This window comes from Agelaius tricolor, unplaced genomic scaffold (assembly GCF_023055355.1).
Source record: "Agelaius tricolor isolate 1412-34295 unplaced genomic scaffold, bAgeTri1.0.p SCAF_7, whole genome shotgun sequence".
Taxonomy (NCBI): Eukaryota; Metazoa; Chordata; class Aves; order Passeriformes; family Icteridae; genus Agelaius; species Agelaius tricolor.
In genome coordinates, this window is record NW_027269267.1 from 32,213,578 (window position 1) to 32,228,842 (window position 15,265).

A 15,265-nucleotide genomic window follows, 5' to 3' on the forward strand; every position below is an offset into this window, starting at 1 on the left:
GGCAGTGTGAGAACCCCAGGTCAGGAGGAGAGAACTCATTCCATGCACAGGAAACTTTACCACAAAGTGCCCAGCACATTTCTTGTGACGAGGGTAAAGGTTAATTTGGGGTAAAGACCACTTGTAAGCTGTTTCAGTTTCTGCTGGTAAAGTGACAGAGGAGCCTGAGAGGGTTGGTTTTCAAACTCCCCTGTAGCAAAACTTAGCATTTTCCATGGCATTGGACTGTGTTCAGCTTGATAAAAGCTGCTCTACAAAGTGAAACAGAGCTGTGCTTTTTCCTTTTTAGCTAACAGATGTGTGTGTTACAAATGCTTGCTTCCACCTCTGGATGTGTGTATTTTTGTGCTCCTAGAAGCACTAAAGGAATAAAAACATTGTAATGACAAGTGAAATTAAAACAGTATCTCATTAAAAAGAATGCTATTTGTATTTCTGTTGTGAATACAGACAAATATTTTTAATTTGCATAGAAAACTAAGTGGCCCTAAATTGCAGTTTCCTGTTAAAAGTACTAAAATATATTGAAGAGGTAAAACTGGGTTTTTAGATTATTTGAGTTTACTGAAGTTCATAGTGGGGAAGGATCGTGAATAAATTTTGTGACTTAAAAACTTATCTGCAACTAAGTGGGATCTGTGGACAGGAAAGCAAAAAGAAAACAAGCCACTTCCTGGTGCTGAAATGCCCTTTTATCTAAATATCACTGGAAGTTTGCATTCAGGGATTTCCACATTGCACAAGTGCCTTTGTTACATCTTGTGTTAGTTGATTTCATTCTCTTGTGGAAGACTTTTCCCTCTTTTGCTGTGGTTACTCACTTACTCAGAATCCTCCGGGAATCCTCAGAGAGTGACAAGAAGATACTTCAGGCCAAACTTAATATTTTTGTCTTTGTTAATCAAGGTTCTGGGAGAAGGGGACGTTTAACCAGATGATGAGGGGAACCTAGACTTAGGAAGCAGACTGAAGGGGGAGATAGAGCCTCTTTGTGGAGCTGGCACCTGCCCAGTGTGTCTTTGTGGGGAAATAATGTCAGTGGGAGGCAAAGCTTCATATTGGGTGCTGCCATCACTTGCATTCTTTTGCCTTCTCATGGAATCATAGATCATGGAATGAATGAACTGAAACTGTTGTCAATCCATGGATGTGCAGTAGACATAGTCTGTGTTGCTGCCTCTGTGAGTTTGGCTGGAAGGATCTGACTCAAGGTGCCAAATTCATGGCTTTGACTTTTCCTGTTTTGATCTGTGTGAGATTCAGGACATTGAGTTTCTCATTAAATGAGACAGAAGAGTGAAGTGCATGTCAGACTGTAAAGAAAATAGCTCTTAATTGGAGAAGGTCTTAGCAGGGTTTAGCTGGGAGCTGCTGTCCTTTGAGCTGATGCTCTGTTCTTGGGCTGCCTCTGCACCCATCAGTGGTAGGGTTGATCCAGACCTTCACCTCAGATCCTAATAAAGTTCCTTGCATCATCTTTGAAACAGGTGTTGGAGGTGGGTTGCTGGAATTGCTGAAAGAATGGGTTTGAGCCAACACGTTTCTAGTTTCACTACCAAGGTTTTCTATTGTTGGAGGTAATAAATAAATAATAAAACACTCCCTGCATGCTAGTTATACTAGAGATGGGTGCTCTTACACAAAAGGCAACATGTTCATAACTTAGCATAATCAGACATTTCTTCCTTTCCATTATTTTGTCCATATTTATATGGTTAATAGAATGTTAGTTGGAAACCAGGCCATGCTGTAGATCCAAAATACTGTTTCAGGCAGTATTCACTTTTCTGATTTTGTGTATTGTTAAAACATTTTCAATCAGAGACAATATTGATGAAGATGTTGTTTGAAGAATGCAGTTGGCTGAAGGAGCCCCCTTGATGTTTCAAAATGGATTTTTCAGGAACAAGAACCTTAATTGTTAAGGTTCAGGGAATGGTCCTTACAGTCTGGAGAGCCTTGAGACTCTAAAACTGATTGCAATGCAGTAAGTAACCCACAACTGCTTTTTCACCCTCTCTTGGAGATGATGGTAAACTTTCAGTAGGATTACATCTGTGGGATTTTTTTTAAAAGCATTGAGGAAACTGTCACACTCTCCCTTTTTGTCTATTACTCTCTTCATGTAGAAATATCAGTAGCATTTAGCCTTCCACTGCTGTTGCATTTTTTCCTTTGGTATGCCTCTTTACCTGATCCAATGCCATAAGCCTAGAGCACTATGGCTGTAGAAAAGTACAATCTCAAAGCAGACTTTGATTCAGTCAGTCATTGGACATTGGAGTATCCTCTTTCTCCTGTTATTGATGTGTGAATTGGAAAAATCCTGTTTTCTGCAGTTGTGTAAGGAGTGTCAAAAAAGTAGATGTTAGGCTGAAGTAAGGTTTAATCTTACCTCACATGTTTATTTCAAGGGGTAGTTCAGTAGGAGATTTTTTTTTTCAAGAAGGGAACAGACCAAAGCACTTTACCAAAATAGTTGGTGAGATGAGGAGAATATTAACTTGCTGTTGTACAAACTAATCATCAGGGGTTTATTCTGGGGCTGAGATGATCATCATTTTTGCTTGAGATCTTGCAAGCAGAGCGAGATGAAACGTCCCAAAGTTTCAGTCCCAGAAGACGCAAGGTCATGTACCTGAGCAGGATGGCATTTACTTTCCACAGCTAACTGGCAGGTCTGGGGGTAGCAGGGCAGAAGTAACATCAGATGAAGATCCTTTCTCCAGGTCATACACTTTTGTGCTAATAGAGTGACAAACATTCACATAAGAGAAGGGAGGCTTGTTCAGAAGCCTTTTCTGAACTGTGGATCTGGCCTTTACCAATCCTGGAGGTCAACAACAGACTCTCATGTTTCTGTTGAAAACTGGGCTTGCAGCAAAGCTTCATGTAGTGCAAAGCTGCACAACTTGCCAACATCCACTGTCTGCCATCTTAGTAAGAGTGAAGCCAAGGCTATGTGTAGATAAATCCTGCCATCTTCAGGAGAAGTTGCTTCAACATGAATTACATCAGCCTTGGCATTGTTGTCTGCTGGAGTGGTACCAGTCTTTGGAAACTATCCATTTAAGGATAGATCCCATCTAAGGAAACTATGTGATCTCTTAATACTACCTTTAATTTGGTAAGAATGCTACTTCCTTTGGTTTTTCTCAAAAACATGATCATGAGGTTGTAATTGTTGAAGCAGTTGTCCTTCAGGAGAGGGATCAGAGCACCTGTTGTTTGGTTATGCACTGAGTAAAGGGAACTCACCCCTGCCTGAGCTAGCACAGCTGTGGGAGGGATCCAGTTTGCCCAGCTGCAGCAGGGCTAAGTGAGTCATCTAAATAATTTTTATAATTAGAGAGAGGTATCTCCATGGGGTGACTCATCCCACCTACCTTGGCAAAGAGTGACTTGTTCTCTGGAAGTGCCTATGTTTCACCACTGACTGCACAGAGAACCTGAGTGGTGAGATCAGACACCTGCCTCCCATGTTCTTTAGGTGAGATAATATCTTTCTGTAAGTGATAAGAGCTCAAGTAAAATTCTAAAGTAGTCTTGGATAATTGGTAGGGCTGGTGATTAAAGCAAGAAACTGAGACTGGAATTACTAATATCTTTTACTGCAATATGGGATAAATTGGAGATCTTAAAAGATCTTTTAATATAAATGTACTTGAATGAGATGGTGGCATTATCAAATGTAAGTCTTCATTTAACCTGTAGTAAGCTTAAGAATAATTTGCTTTTACATTGCCACCTGCTTGTAGAAGCCTCCCTCACATAGTATTTTCACCCAGTGGAGTAAGAGACCTACATCCTGATCTTTTGAACTTCTGTATTTTGACACAGAATCTTCTCTCGTGACAGTAACAGTTAGAACTCTTCCAAACAACAACGTTTTGAAAGTTTAGCTGTAGAAAAGCAAGCATAGTAACAAATGCTGTCTTAAACTCAACATATCATATACATTCCTTCTTAATAGCAACAAGCCTTTTGGTAAACATGTTTACATATATTTCTTACAGCCGTTCTACCCACTCACCAAATGCTGACCTGAAGTCATCCTTTTCAGCATAAGCTTATTTGTTTGTGCTCCTGCTCTGGCTGGGTATTGCCATGACTAAAGCTCTATGAGGTCCAGTAGAGGATCATACAATCTTTTTCTTTTCAGTAAACTTTATTGTGAGCACTGGTAATCAGAAGTTACATTTACAGTTAATTCTGAGAATGGATTAATCTGAGAATGGTACCTGCCCACTGGTTGTGATGTATGCAGTATAAAAAGATGATGCAGTTATGATGATTATTTTGTTTATTTTTTTAGATGTGGATTTAACTGATATGATATACAAAATCCCCCCCCTCATGAGGAAAAGAGCCCTCTGTAAGTATGATCCTTGCAAGTAAAGTAAAGATGTGTCATTAGATGATAAATTAATATTGCAATTTAAATGAATCGTTGAGGTCTTAGAGAACCTTGGAAAACTATTACACCCAGTAATATTTAAATACAAATAGCTTCAAAACAAATTACATACCTGACCCTCTTGTAACTTATCAAGGATTGACCCTTTTTAAGGATTGCAGAGATTTAAACTTAAAAGCAGCCAGGCTCTTAAGTCTAATTGCTGTCTGACCTGTACCTTGGTGAACATGTCAGTAATTCTCTAATATGTTATTTGTAGATTTTGGGGGAAGGGCCTATGGCATCCTGTCTTAATCTCTGCAAGTACATTTTGTAGGTCTTTTCATCAGGCAGTTAGGTTTAATAAATTTACAGACTGTTAAACATCACATTATATAAAGAACAAACCAAGGAAAACCTATTGCTGAAGGAAGGGAAAAAAATAGGAGAATGGAAAGCCTTGGAAACTGTCAAAGAATTTTGATGGAAGTTTTATTTGAATAAATACTAGGACATTCAGTACTATTTGAGAAAGGTTGATTATTCACTACCACTTAAACATTAATAAATAGAATAAAGCTTTTTTTACTGTGTGTGATCAAACCTTGGAACAACCAGTTTGGTTAGAGAGGTCTTGTCCGAAAGACCTTGTCCAATTCTTGTCCAAAACCAACTGGACAGTGTCCTGAGAAGCTTCCTTCAAGCAAAGGGGTTGGATTAGGTAAACTCCAGAATTTATCCAACCTCAACTATTCAATATGCATTGAAAATCTGCCTACTTTAATATTTGACTGTCAGAAATTATATATATAGGCAGAGTGTTGTTTTTATACACAGTCACTGAGTTTTAGAGCTTTGGGGTGCGATGTTCAGAGATCTCAATTTCTGCTTCTTCCATTCAAAAGAAAATTTTTTTCCCATTTGGAATTGACTTATGCCATATTATATAAACCTGACTTGAATCAAATTCTTACTTCTGAGTGGTAACAGACTGGCTTATTATGTAGGCAAAGTCCAAATTTCCTCCCTAGAATGAGCTCCTCATTTAAAATCTAATTTCTAAGCTGATGTAGATGTCCAGGCTGTGTTCAGTTCAGTTGTCTTACATGCTTAACTTGCATTTGAATTTTTGGTGTCCAGTGAAGCAGTGATAGTTAAGAAGCTTGAGTACCCCATAGAGAGAGAAAGATTCTTTTGAAATCCTCCAGAGGCGTATGCTGACTAATTAAATTCAGAGACTTAAGTTAAGCAGGTTCAATGTTCCTTTGGAGGCCTTCTGACAGATTTAAAGTGGTGTTTTAGAACAAAATGTAAGCTAGGTACTTTGTTTGATTAGAATGCATCTTGCTCATTGTTAGGCCCATCAACCTAAAAGGAAAAGAAATACTCTCCCATTTTGCAGTGTGGTTCAAATGTTTTGTAGAATGAATGACAGACTTCTGGGAAGGTGTTAGTTACTTTATTAGTACTTTTCAGGTTTATTAGATTTTACTCCTTACTTGCTATAGAGTTTGTCATAAGATTATGAAACAAATAAAAAAGTTCCATAACTGCAGTGCTAGCACAGTTGATTGAAGGAACATTCACATTCAAAATCATAACCAAATTTTCTGTAGGCTTTCTTTCCTACTGTAATTTTCACTTCATAGGCATTGTGAGGGGAGGGACTGTCATGGATGTCTGTAGTCCAAAAAAGTGGAGGAAAAGCACCAATGCTGCTGTCTGCCACATCAGCAGGCATCCCTTTTTGCTTTTTCTTTCCACCACCATCCCAGAATTTCAACCTCTCTCTGGCCCAGTAGGCTTTATTTATAGTTTTCATTATCCCTTTCTCATGGCAGTAGAGCCTAGAACAGCGCAGTGTGCTGACACTGACAACATTTCCTGCCCTTTTGTTCTGCATTCCACCAACCTGTTGTCCCTTTGTCCTTATCCCTAGTGCTTCCTCTGCAGACAGAGGCCCCATCTGACAAATTTACTTGTGCTCCCCAGGGAGTAGAAACCAGGAAACTTCATTAAGGATGGTTTAATCACTTAGACAAAGGAGAAGAGCAGCTGGTTTGTTAGCATGTCTCTCTCAATCCCCATTCTCTGACAGAAAAGCTTTCTTGCACATGGTCCAGTTTTCAACAATTTGCTGTAAAATTCTGTAGATGTAGAGTTCATTCAAATGGAGTTACTATGCATTGGATCTGCCTTGAGCATTTTATTTGAATGACCTGAGATAATTTTATGGCAGTAGATTTGCTGCAGTTGAAAATAACAGTAGCTGATAGTGGCCTAAAATTTTGGTGTATGTTTTTGCTTTCTCTGTTGCTTAGCATGGTAATGTTAGAGGAATAGCAATTGGATACAACCTGCTGCACTCTGCTACTCTGTGAGACAAACATCAGTAAAGCCAAGCAGCAAGAAGAGAAGGGCTCTTCATGAGAAAATGACAGCAAGGGAACACAGCCCCCGCCATGGTGCCAAGTCCCGCACTGTGCAGAGGGCCTCCACCATTGATGTCACCTCTGACATGGTTGGCCTTTCTCTAACAGGTTTGTACCTTCCTGGCAGCTACTGCTCTTTTGCTGCTTCTTCCAGAATCTGCCTTGTGCTAATGTTGGTTTTTTTTCTTTTAATTGCTCGAAGATTTAGATCTGTCTGGTTATCTGGAGGTAATGAGATAAAGGAATTATGCTAAAAAATTCTAAAAATCTTGAATTTGCTACTTTTAAAATAGACAAAACATTGAAATCAGAGGGGGATTAAAAAAATTAAGTTAGATTTTTTGTAGTTATATTTGTCACTCAAAAATAAGCAATGGGGAGAAAATTACAAAATAATGTCACGGTCTAGGAAGAGTCTTGGCAACCTCCTTGATTTACATTGTATAAAATTTTCAAAAGAGTTCAGGGAGCTGAGGCTTGTCTCTCTTATCTTTTATGGTTATTAAATTAGGATTCTAACCCTCAGAGGCTTGCTTTCATTAGTGAGAGAGACAGGTACTTCTAAATTTTGTCCTATTAACTACCACAGATTTAATAATTTGGAGTTAGTAGTGGCTCAGGCTTTAATCCTGCTGTTTTCTATTGAGATTAAGCATTTACTATTCCCATATTGCATATAATCTCATATAGGTTTACATATTTTAATATGTTTTATAAACTGAGATCATCCCAGATTTTCCAAATAATTATTAGATACCAAGGATTACCAGATAAATGTTTTAGATACCAGTCATGGCTCACTGAATTAAAGAAAAATACTTTTTGTATAAAATGTAGTTTCTTTCTCTGTGTGATTGCAACTTCAGGAAAGAATTCACATGACAGTGATGTGAATTGTCTAATCTTGTGGTAATTTTTCTGTTTTACAGGAAACATTCAGGATCCAGATGAGCCAATTTTAGAGTTCAGTTTAGGTAGGCTTAGTGATTTTCATGCTAGTTTTGATAATGCATGCTGTTGAATATGTGTGGGGTTTTGTAAGTGTTGATTTTGAAGCGCATTTCATATAGTAAGGTTTGCAACTTTGCTCCGATTTTTATGGAGATGTGGTACAGTTTTTGTGCTGCTTGTACAGTATCTTTTGATAAGCAGCCAGCAGTTTCATTTTGTGGAGTTTCTAGAAGTCTGTAACAAAAAAATCGGTCTTCCAAAATTTTTAATGTTTACTATGTGATTATTATTGTTGTTGTTGTTGTTGTTTACTTTGTTTATGTGAAGTTGCAGTGAAACTCCCTTCACTGTCGGTTAACCAGCAGTTAACTGAAGATTTGCTGGAAACACCATTTTAGGGCAGAATGGTTTCTAAGACTTGTGAATTACACCTAACTTCTTTCCTGGGGTTTTTGCTGTCAAGTGATAATGCAAGATGTAGAAGTCACCTGAATTGTGAGATGGTTGAATTTGGACAAGAAGCTTGTGCATTGACTCACCTCACTTATTCTTTAAGTGAAAAATGTTTTCTTATGAAAATTCAGTCCACATTTTCAACTGCAGGATGGTTTTTTTGGCTTAATAGTGGACTATTATTTGAAAGGTTATGCTCTTAACAGTAGGCAAATGTAAAATTAGAAAATTTTATCAGTTGTGTGTAATTGTGTTATGAATAATAATCTTAACAAGCATTCTCAGAGCTGAATGAGGTATTTCAATTATTTTCAGATAAATTAAAAATGTCTAGAATTACAAAGCTGTTTAGCTAAATTTCAGAATTAACTTCCTGCATGTAGCTGAAGCTGAGTTGGACCACACTGTAGCTACCTGTATCTAGCCAGATAGAATTTGGCTCTGAAGTTTAATGTAGTTGTTTAGGGTCACTTATGGAAATTTTTGGAAATTGTTTCCTACTCACCATAGTCCTTTTCCCAGCAGTTAAACTCACAGTAACATTTTAGAGGAAATAAATTGCTGTCATCTTGCAATTACAAGCTGGTTTTCCTCAGCAGTGCTGCTTGATCAATGTTCAGGCACTTCTGTTGGTTGTCCCTGGGCAAATGCCATTTGATAATGGGCTTAATGGAGCGTGACTTCAAATCAAATGCAGCCAGGTCATGAGATTCCCAGGGGAAAACCTGCATGTGGGCTCCTAGGATGAGCTTGCCAAGGGGTGGATAGGCATGTATTAGAAGAGAACAAGTTTAAATTGCAGCTGCAGAGCTTGGAGCCAGACTGAGCTGATTGCATGTTTACTGTTTGCGTGCACAAAGTTGGGTGATGTCTGCTTTTATAGTGTGGTGATAGAATGAATATGAAGCCCTTTGTGGTTTGATTGCTCAGGGTTTATAATGTGGTTTTATAAAAATGTAGAGTCTTACAGCAACATGAAAAAGATCCTGAATCTAAATGTATTTATCTGTTGCATACCTAAGCTTGCAGTGAGCTGCTAACTCCATCGCTAGATCGAAAACCAAATAGTTTTGTAGCAGTGAGTGTAACTACGCCTCCCCAGGCATTCTGGACGAAGCATGCACAGACAGAAATTATTGAGGTGAGTGCTCAGGTACTTCTAGATTACATTTAAAATCAAAGCTAACACAGGAATCATTTCTTCCCTAACAAATATCACCTTGCATTAACTTTTGGCTTTTTGTTTATGATTACAGGGAACAAGTAATCCTATCTTTCTAAGCAGCATTGCCTTTTTCCAAGACTCTCTTATCAATCAAATGACACAAATCAAACTCTCCGTGTATGACGTCAAAGATAGATCTCAGGGAACAGTAAGTTTGCTTTATTCTGTTGTCTACCCAGTCAGTGGAGCAAGGAAATGAGAGGGAAAGAGATACAATTAGTAACTTCTGTGGAAGAAAACAAAGAGATAGCAGCACTGATCATACAGAAAGCAAGATGGGTAGCGAAAGGAGGAACAAATGAGATTGGCTTGGCAGAGTGAGAAGCATTGCCACTTTTCTCAAATAAGGCTTGTCTGCAGCAACTTTGGAAACCATGGATTTAAATAAAAAAGGTCCTGTCACTTGTGCTCCTATATTGTGGACATTTTTAGTGAACTAGATAGTGAATAGGATCTAACATCCCTGACTGAGGCTTCTAGCCTGTGCCAAGATGCCAGAATGAAACGTTCCTTTGGAACAGAACATCTAAATTCTGGGAATCACTGATACATTAGATTTTGTTCGGGGATAAGGTTTGTTCCTTTACTGAAAAAAAACCTTTCAGTGTCAGCACTCCCATATTGCTACTTGGATTTTTGGGGAATACAGGCCTTTTATTCTCCCACTGTTGTCCAGAATACTGTTTCAGGCCCAATGTATCTGCTCTTCCATGGCTTCCTCAGGGGCAGCAGAGCTAGCCCTCTCTGTTCAGTGCTTCATAGGGAAACTCTAGGGAAAAATTAACACCCCCAGAGGAAGTAAGTTCTTCACAAGGAGACAAATTTGGGTCAAGGATGCAGCCTGAGCCCTGTTCAGCCATTGCTTTCATGTTCCTGAATTGCTTGACCTAAGCTCATATATACTGAGGTGCCTCCATGTATATCCTAGAGAAACAAAAATGCATATTGTCCTCCAGTAGAAGAAAAACTTGTAGAAATTATCAAATATATTAAATTTTAAGAGATTTTAATTAGTTGTATATGGCATATTTAGTTATGGTTTTGCTCCTGGACTAGTATGTATTTTGCACTTCAGTGCTGTGGTCAAAGCCTTTGCTCACTGTAAAGGTGAATAAAATTCTGGAATTCATCTTCTTTCAGATGTATTTGTTGGGTTCTGGGACGTTCACTGTAAAGGATCTTCTTCAGGAGAAGTACCACAGGTTGCACATAACACTAAGGTTTGTAGTATTTTCCTTCTTTTAACTGTTAATGCTTCAAAACATGGTTAAGATGAGATGAAAACCTCTTATGTCATGGCTAAGTTGAAATGGACTTAATTAAACTCCCTTGTTTTGATATCAAGTATATTCTGGTTATCAAAATGTGTGAATACATGCATTTCTTCTCATTGTCATGTTACCCTGAAATGTATAAGCTGAGCACAGAGCGCTACCTAGGCTGCCTTCATTCCATGCAGCATCCTTGTGGAATAAGGGGAATGTTCTTCTGTTGGACTAACCCATTATAAAATTATTCCAAATGAAGTTGAAAAGCTTCCTGTTTAAACTGTTATTGAAGTTTGAAGATTAATAGCCTTTTATAAGTGTTTCCTTGTTGATGAACAGGTCCTCCTCCAAAAAAATCTCAACGCAGAGTATTTGTTGCAGGTCGGCTGAAAGTGACCGTGTTGGTAACATCACAGTTATTGGATGGCAGATGGAGGAAAAATCTGACCAAAGGCCTCCAGTGACAAGGTCACCTGATACAATTAATGGAAGGGTGAGTATGAGCATTGGACCAAATTCAGAAGAATGCAGATTTATTGCCAGCATTGAAATAAGCTAAGCTGACATCTGCCATCAACTTTCCTGTCCATCTTAATATTTACTAGTGCTTTGCATTTTCAAAATACTGTAAGGAGCATCACCTAATGGTGATGAAGCCATTTTGAGATTTGCAGAGCTCTTGGTTCTCATGTGTGGGGTTAAAAGTCTTGGGAAAAAACATTTTAATTTTAAATGGTTAAGCTTTAGTATCAAGTATTCATGTTCTTCTTTGGAAGAGGCTTTTGGTACTGTTCATTGGTGCATTTGGTGCATGGATAAGCAGTTTCAGAGACATGTGGTATTTTATTTCACATTGTGGATTGAAAGATACCATTCAGCAAATCTGTAATGAAGATGCTAAGGAATTCCTAGAATTGTTTGAGAGCAGATGCTTGCAGTACTTTCTCAGCCTAGACATATATTTAATTCTGTAAGGCTTGTGTTTTGAGTATTTTGATGATCATTGAACTCTTATATGTGTATTATATTCACAGTGTGCATTAGAATCCCTTTTTATCCTCCAGATCTGTTTGTGCCTATTGATGCAGTACCTGCAAGGACTCTGGAGCTGTGCTAGCATAAGTAATTGAAAGGCTGGATGAAAATTTTTGTGGCATTTTGAACTGTGCAGTAGAAGTAAATAGGAATGCTTAGGATTCCAGCCTGCAATATTTCTTATCCACAGGAGAAATATTAGAATATTTATTTAAAGCATGTGTGGAGTTTAATATTTCTTTGAAGTCTTTCTGATAGGTCATCACTGCATATTGTTTGGGCACTGATGTTTCATTCTTTACAATTTCTGATTTTTCTTGGGTTTTTTTTGTTCAGACTGTGTTGCCAGTTGATGAAAGTTTAACAGAATCCTTAGGAATCAGATCCAAATATGCTTCATTGCGGAAGGATGCACTACTGAAATCTGGTAAGTTGCCCTGGGCTGTAACAAGTAAGCTTTAGGTATCAGTAAAAGCTAATCTTCCCTGTGTGCCTGTGGCCCCAGGGCATTTCAGCAGATGTTTCATTTGAATAGGAACAGGCTGCTGATTGAGCAGTCCTTTGAGGGTCATACCAGAATAAATCATTTTATCATATGCACTATTCTGTACTGTAAAAACAGCAGAAGCAAACTCTTGCCATTAGATTGACTGTAATATAACATTTTCCATGCAATTTCATAGTCTATTCCTAAACAATTGTTGCTGGGTGAGGAGAGGGTCAGAGGAAAGCAAATTGCTTTACAGAAAGAATCTTGCGGAAGAGTTAGTTTTCCAGCAAATGATTGCGTGAGAGGAAAATCCACAGTACATAGACAAAAAAAGGGCATTTTAAAAGGTGAATATATATTTAATTTAGCTTCTTTAGCAGTGTAGTAGGTCATTTGGAGTGGAGGCTTTTCCTGCAAACACTTGAAGAATGGCCATTGCAGAATGACCATGCGTGCAAAAGGTAGACTGATGCCTGCTTAAACCAGATCTTTACAGCAGGGTGTTTCAGCATAGTGAACTGAAGCCATTTACTTTAAGAAAGAAGAGACTTTGTACACTTTTAAGTCAGACCCTAGGCTTAAATAACATGGTTTTAATTTTTTAGTGTTTGGTGGTGCCATTTGCCGAATGTATCGTTTCCCAACCACCGATGGAAACCACTTGAGAATCTTGGAGCAGATGGCAGAGAGCATCCTGTCACTGCACATCCCTAGACAATTTGTGAAGCTGCTTCTAGAGGAAGATGCAGCAAGGTGAGTTTTGGGATAGTTTACATGTGCAGTAATACAGCAGTGATGTGGCTGTTACTGAGTTACAAAGGCATAAATATATCTGTGTTAATGCACTGACTACTCAGTGAGATAAGAAATGGCTTTGAGAGTCAGAAGAGTAGTTTTGACTGGAAAACAAAACAGAATAAAAGCAAGTAAAATGAAATGCTGTAGTACAGTAATGACATGGCCTCATTTTAGGAGGTGGGAGGGAGAAGGAAATCTGTTAAGCATTTTGTAGGTTTAGTCTAAATTTGCTTCTTTTTGGAGCAATTAACTTTCTTCCAGGCAACATACTCCTTTATGATTGTTTCTTCCCTACATTTGTAGGCTGTGGTTTGCAAATGTAATGTTTTATATACTCTTTGTAAAGGCCAAGATTGGAATGTTAAAGCATTTTAGCTGTGTTTTTGAGTATTGAGCTTTTATTTTGACTGTATTTTAATCCAATCCTATAGACCTTAACTAAGTCTGACCTTTATTAATACTAACTGGTGTTCTCGTTATTGTATATTAGGAATTTCAGTTCCTTCAGAATATTGTGAAATAAAATCATGGGTTAATCTATTCATTGTAGGTATTTTCATATTTTGTAAAAATGACAAACTCTCAGAGGAAGACGGCAGAGACTTTTTGTAATTCATGGGAAAGCTCATTGAGTATCTGAACTTTCTGATATTATGTTTTTAGTGGTGTGTGCTTAGATTCTACAAATTGAATGCTCTATCTTGTTCAGCCATCCTACTAAAACCTTGGTGGAGCAGGCTAGGGGTATGCCATTGCACATTTAGTCATGAGGTATTTGTTTTTTATTTTGCATCTTTGTTTCTCTACAGCTTTCCTCACAGTAGGATTTAAAAGCACCTATTCATTATTAGATACAACCATAATAATAAAGAGTGGGGAAGCTTATCCATAAGATGCCATGTATTATGGATATAGGTTAAGGACTTGAAGATAAGGAGAATTCAGGGTGAATGAGCAAAAAGATGTGTCTTTCAGTAAGACTATAGACAATGAAGTTAGAGGCCTTGGCCATGAATTGTGACTGTTCAGAGGCTCTTGCTAAAATCATGCAAAGATTGGTGGATGCCTGTTGTAAACAGGTACAGGTTAATAACAGCCCAGGTGATTGTTAATATGACCTTGTATATGTCCACTGGGTAGTGTGGCTCAGAGGTAAATAGGCCTTTGTGTAATTACTGAAAAAGGCTCCCTTGTCTCTGCTCAGTTGAGGTGACCCTCAATAATGTGCACAATCACACTTTGTATTCACAGAGTCACTCAAATTTGACCAAGTGCTCTGTTCTCCATTCTCAGTGCTGCAGCCCAGAGGAATGACAGACAGCTACACAAGCACAGCTGTTTCTGTCTTCACATCCTGGTGACTTTTAAAACGTCCTTGGATAATCACAACTGCTGTCTCTTAGATAAAACTCTTCTGGGCCAATGCCCTTTGAAAGAAAACATCTACTGGGGGGTGTGGCATTTTGACTGCCTATTTATTTATGGCATCCATATTCCTTGCTGTCTTGGCTCTAAGGGACAAACAAGTAAACTTGAAGTGGTAAGCTGTGAATTTACTTCAGGAAGACCAGGGCTCAGATGCATGGCTGGTTTTGAGCAGGGAGTTTGACAAGGTAATCATAATAGCATCTTATGCAGAAAGCAAGTTTTATGATGAAACTGGAAGTGTCTTTATCTAGGTCACTGATAAATATACTTTATGCTGTTGCCTGTTGGCAAAGCAATCTGATGTTTTTCTTGGAAATTTAGTTCTTTTTGATAATATCCAAAGTACTGTGGAGTGGGAATTGCTCTGTGAAATGCTGTCTTAAATTATACACAGACAATTGGTTAAAACTATGGAATTAGGAATATTGAGAGAATTGCAAAAAGAAGTGCTGGATCCTTTTGACAGATGATTGTTCTACCTTTTCCGGGGTAATGTGCTGTTGAATTTAGTCTGGTGTTGACTTGTTTATTTTTTCCCCTTTCTTCCTTTATTCCAAATAATACACTAATCCAAGAAGAGAGTAATACAAATGTGACGTGAAATACACTGAGTATTTTCTCAGCAGCACTGCTGGGGAACAGAATGTAACAGAGGATTGCCATGTGTGACTGGAAACCTGGCAGTTGGGGTACAAGGGGTTTTCCTGTTTATATCTGTGGATGTCCAATCCTCCTTTATTCTACCCTGAGTGCCCAAAATCCTGAATTTTAGATGACGGTTTTTTTGGC

General features: G+C 38.3%; 1 protein-coding gene across 14 annotated transcripts in view; it reads left to right on the forward strand.

Annotated features, from left to right (window-relative positions):
- Positions 1-15,265, forward strand: part of INPP4A (inositol polyphosphate-4-phosphatase type I A) — a 111,382-nt gene that overhangs the window by 58,433 nt on the left and 37,684 nt on the right. For 10 of the 14 annotated variants that reach the window (XM_071430849.1, XM_071430854.1, XM_071430848.1 and 7 more), the window contains 9 exons: positions 4,316-4,375; positions 6,718-6,936; positions 7,758-7,802; positions 9,255-9,373; positions 9,489-9,605; positions 10,598-10,677; positions 11,065-11,218; positions 12,097-12,187; positions 12,856-13,003. In XM_071430849.1, coding sequence (XP_071286950.1) covers positions 6,831-6,936; positions 7,758-7,802; positions 9,255-9,373; positions 9,489-9,605; positions 10,598-10,677; positions 11,065-11,218; positions 12,097-12,187; positions 12,856-13,003 — 860 coding nt within the window. In that variant the 5' untranslated portion in view covers positions 4,316-4,375; positions 6,718-6,830. The remainder of the gene's footprint in view (positions 1-4,315; positions 4,376-6,717; positions 6,937-7,757; positions 7,803-9,254; positions 9,374-9,488; positions 9,606-10,597; positions 10,678-11,064; positions 11,219-12,096; positions 12,188-12,855; positions 13,004-15,265) is intronic. The other 4 variants (XM_071430859.1, XM_071430857.1, XM_071430861.1 and 1 more) reach the window with 1 other exon arrangement.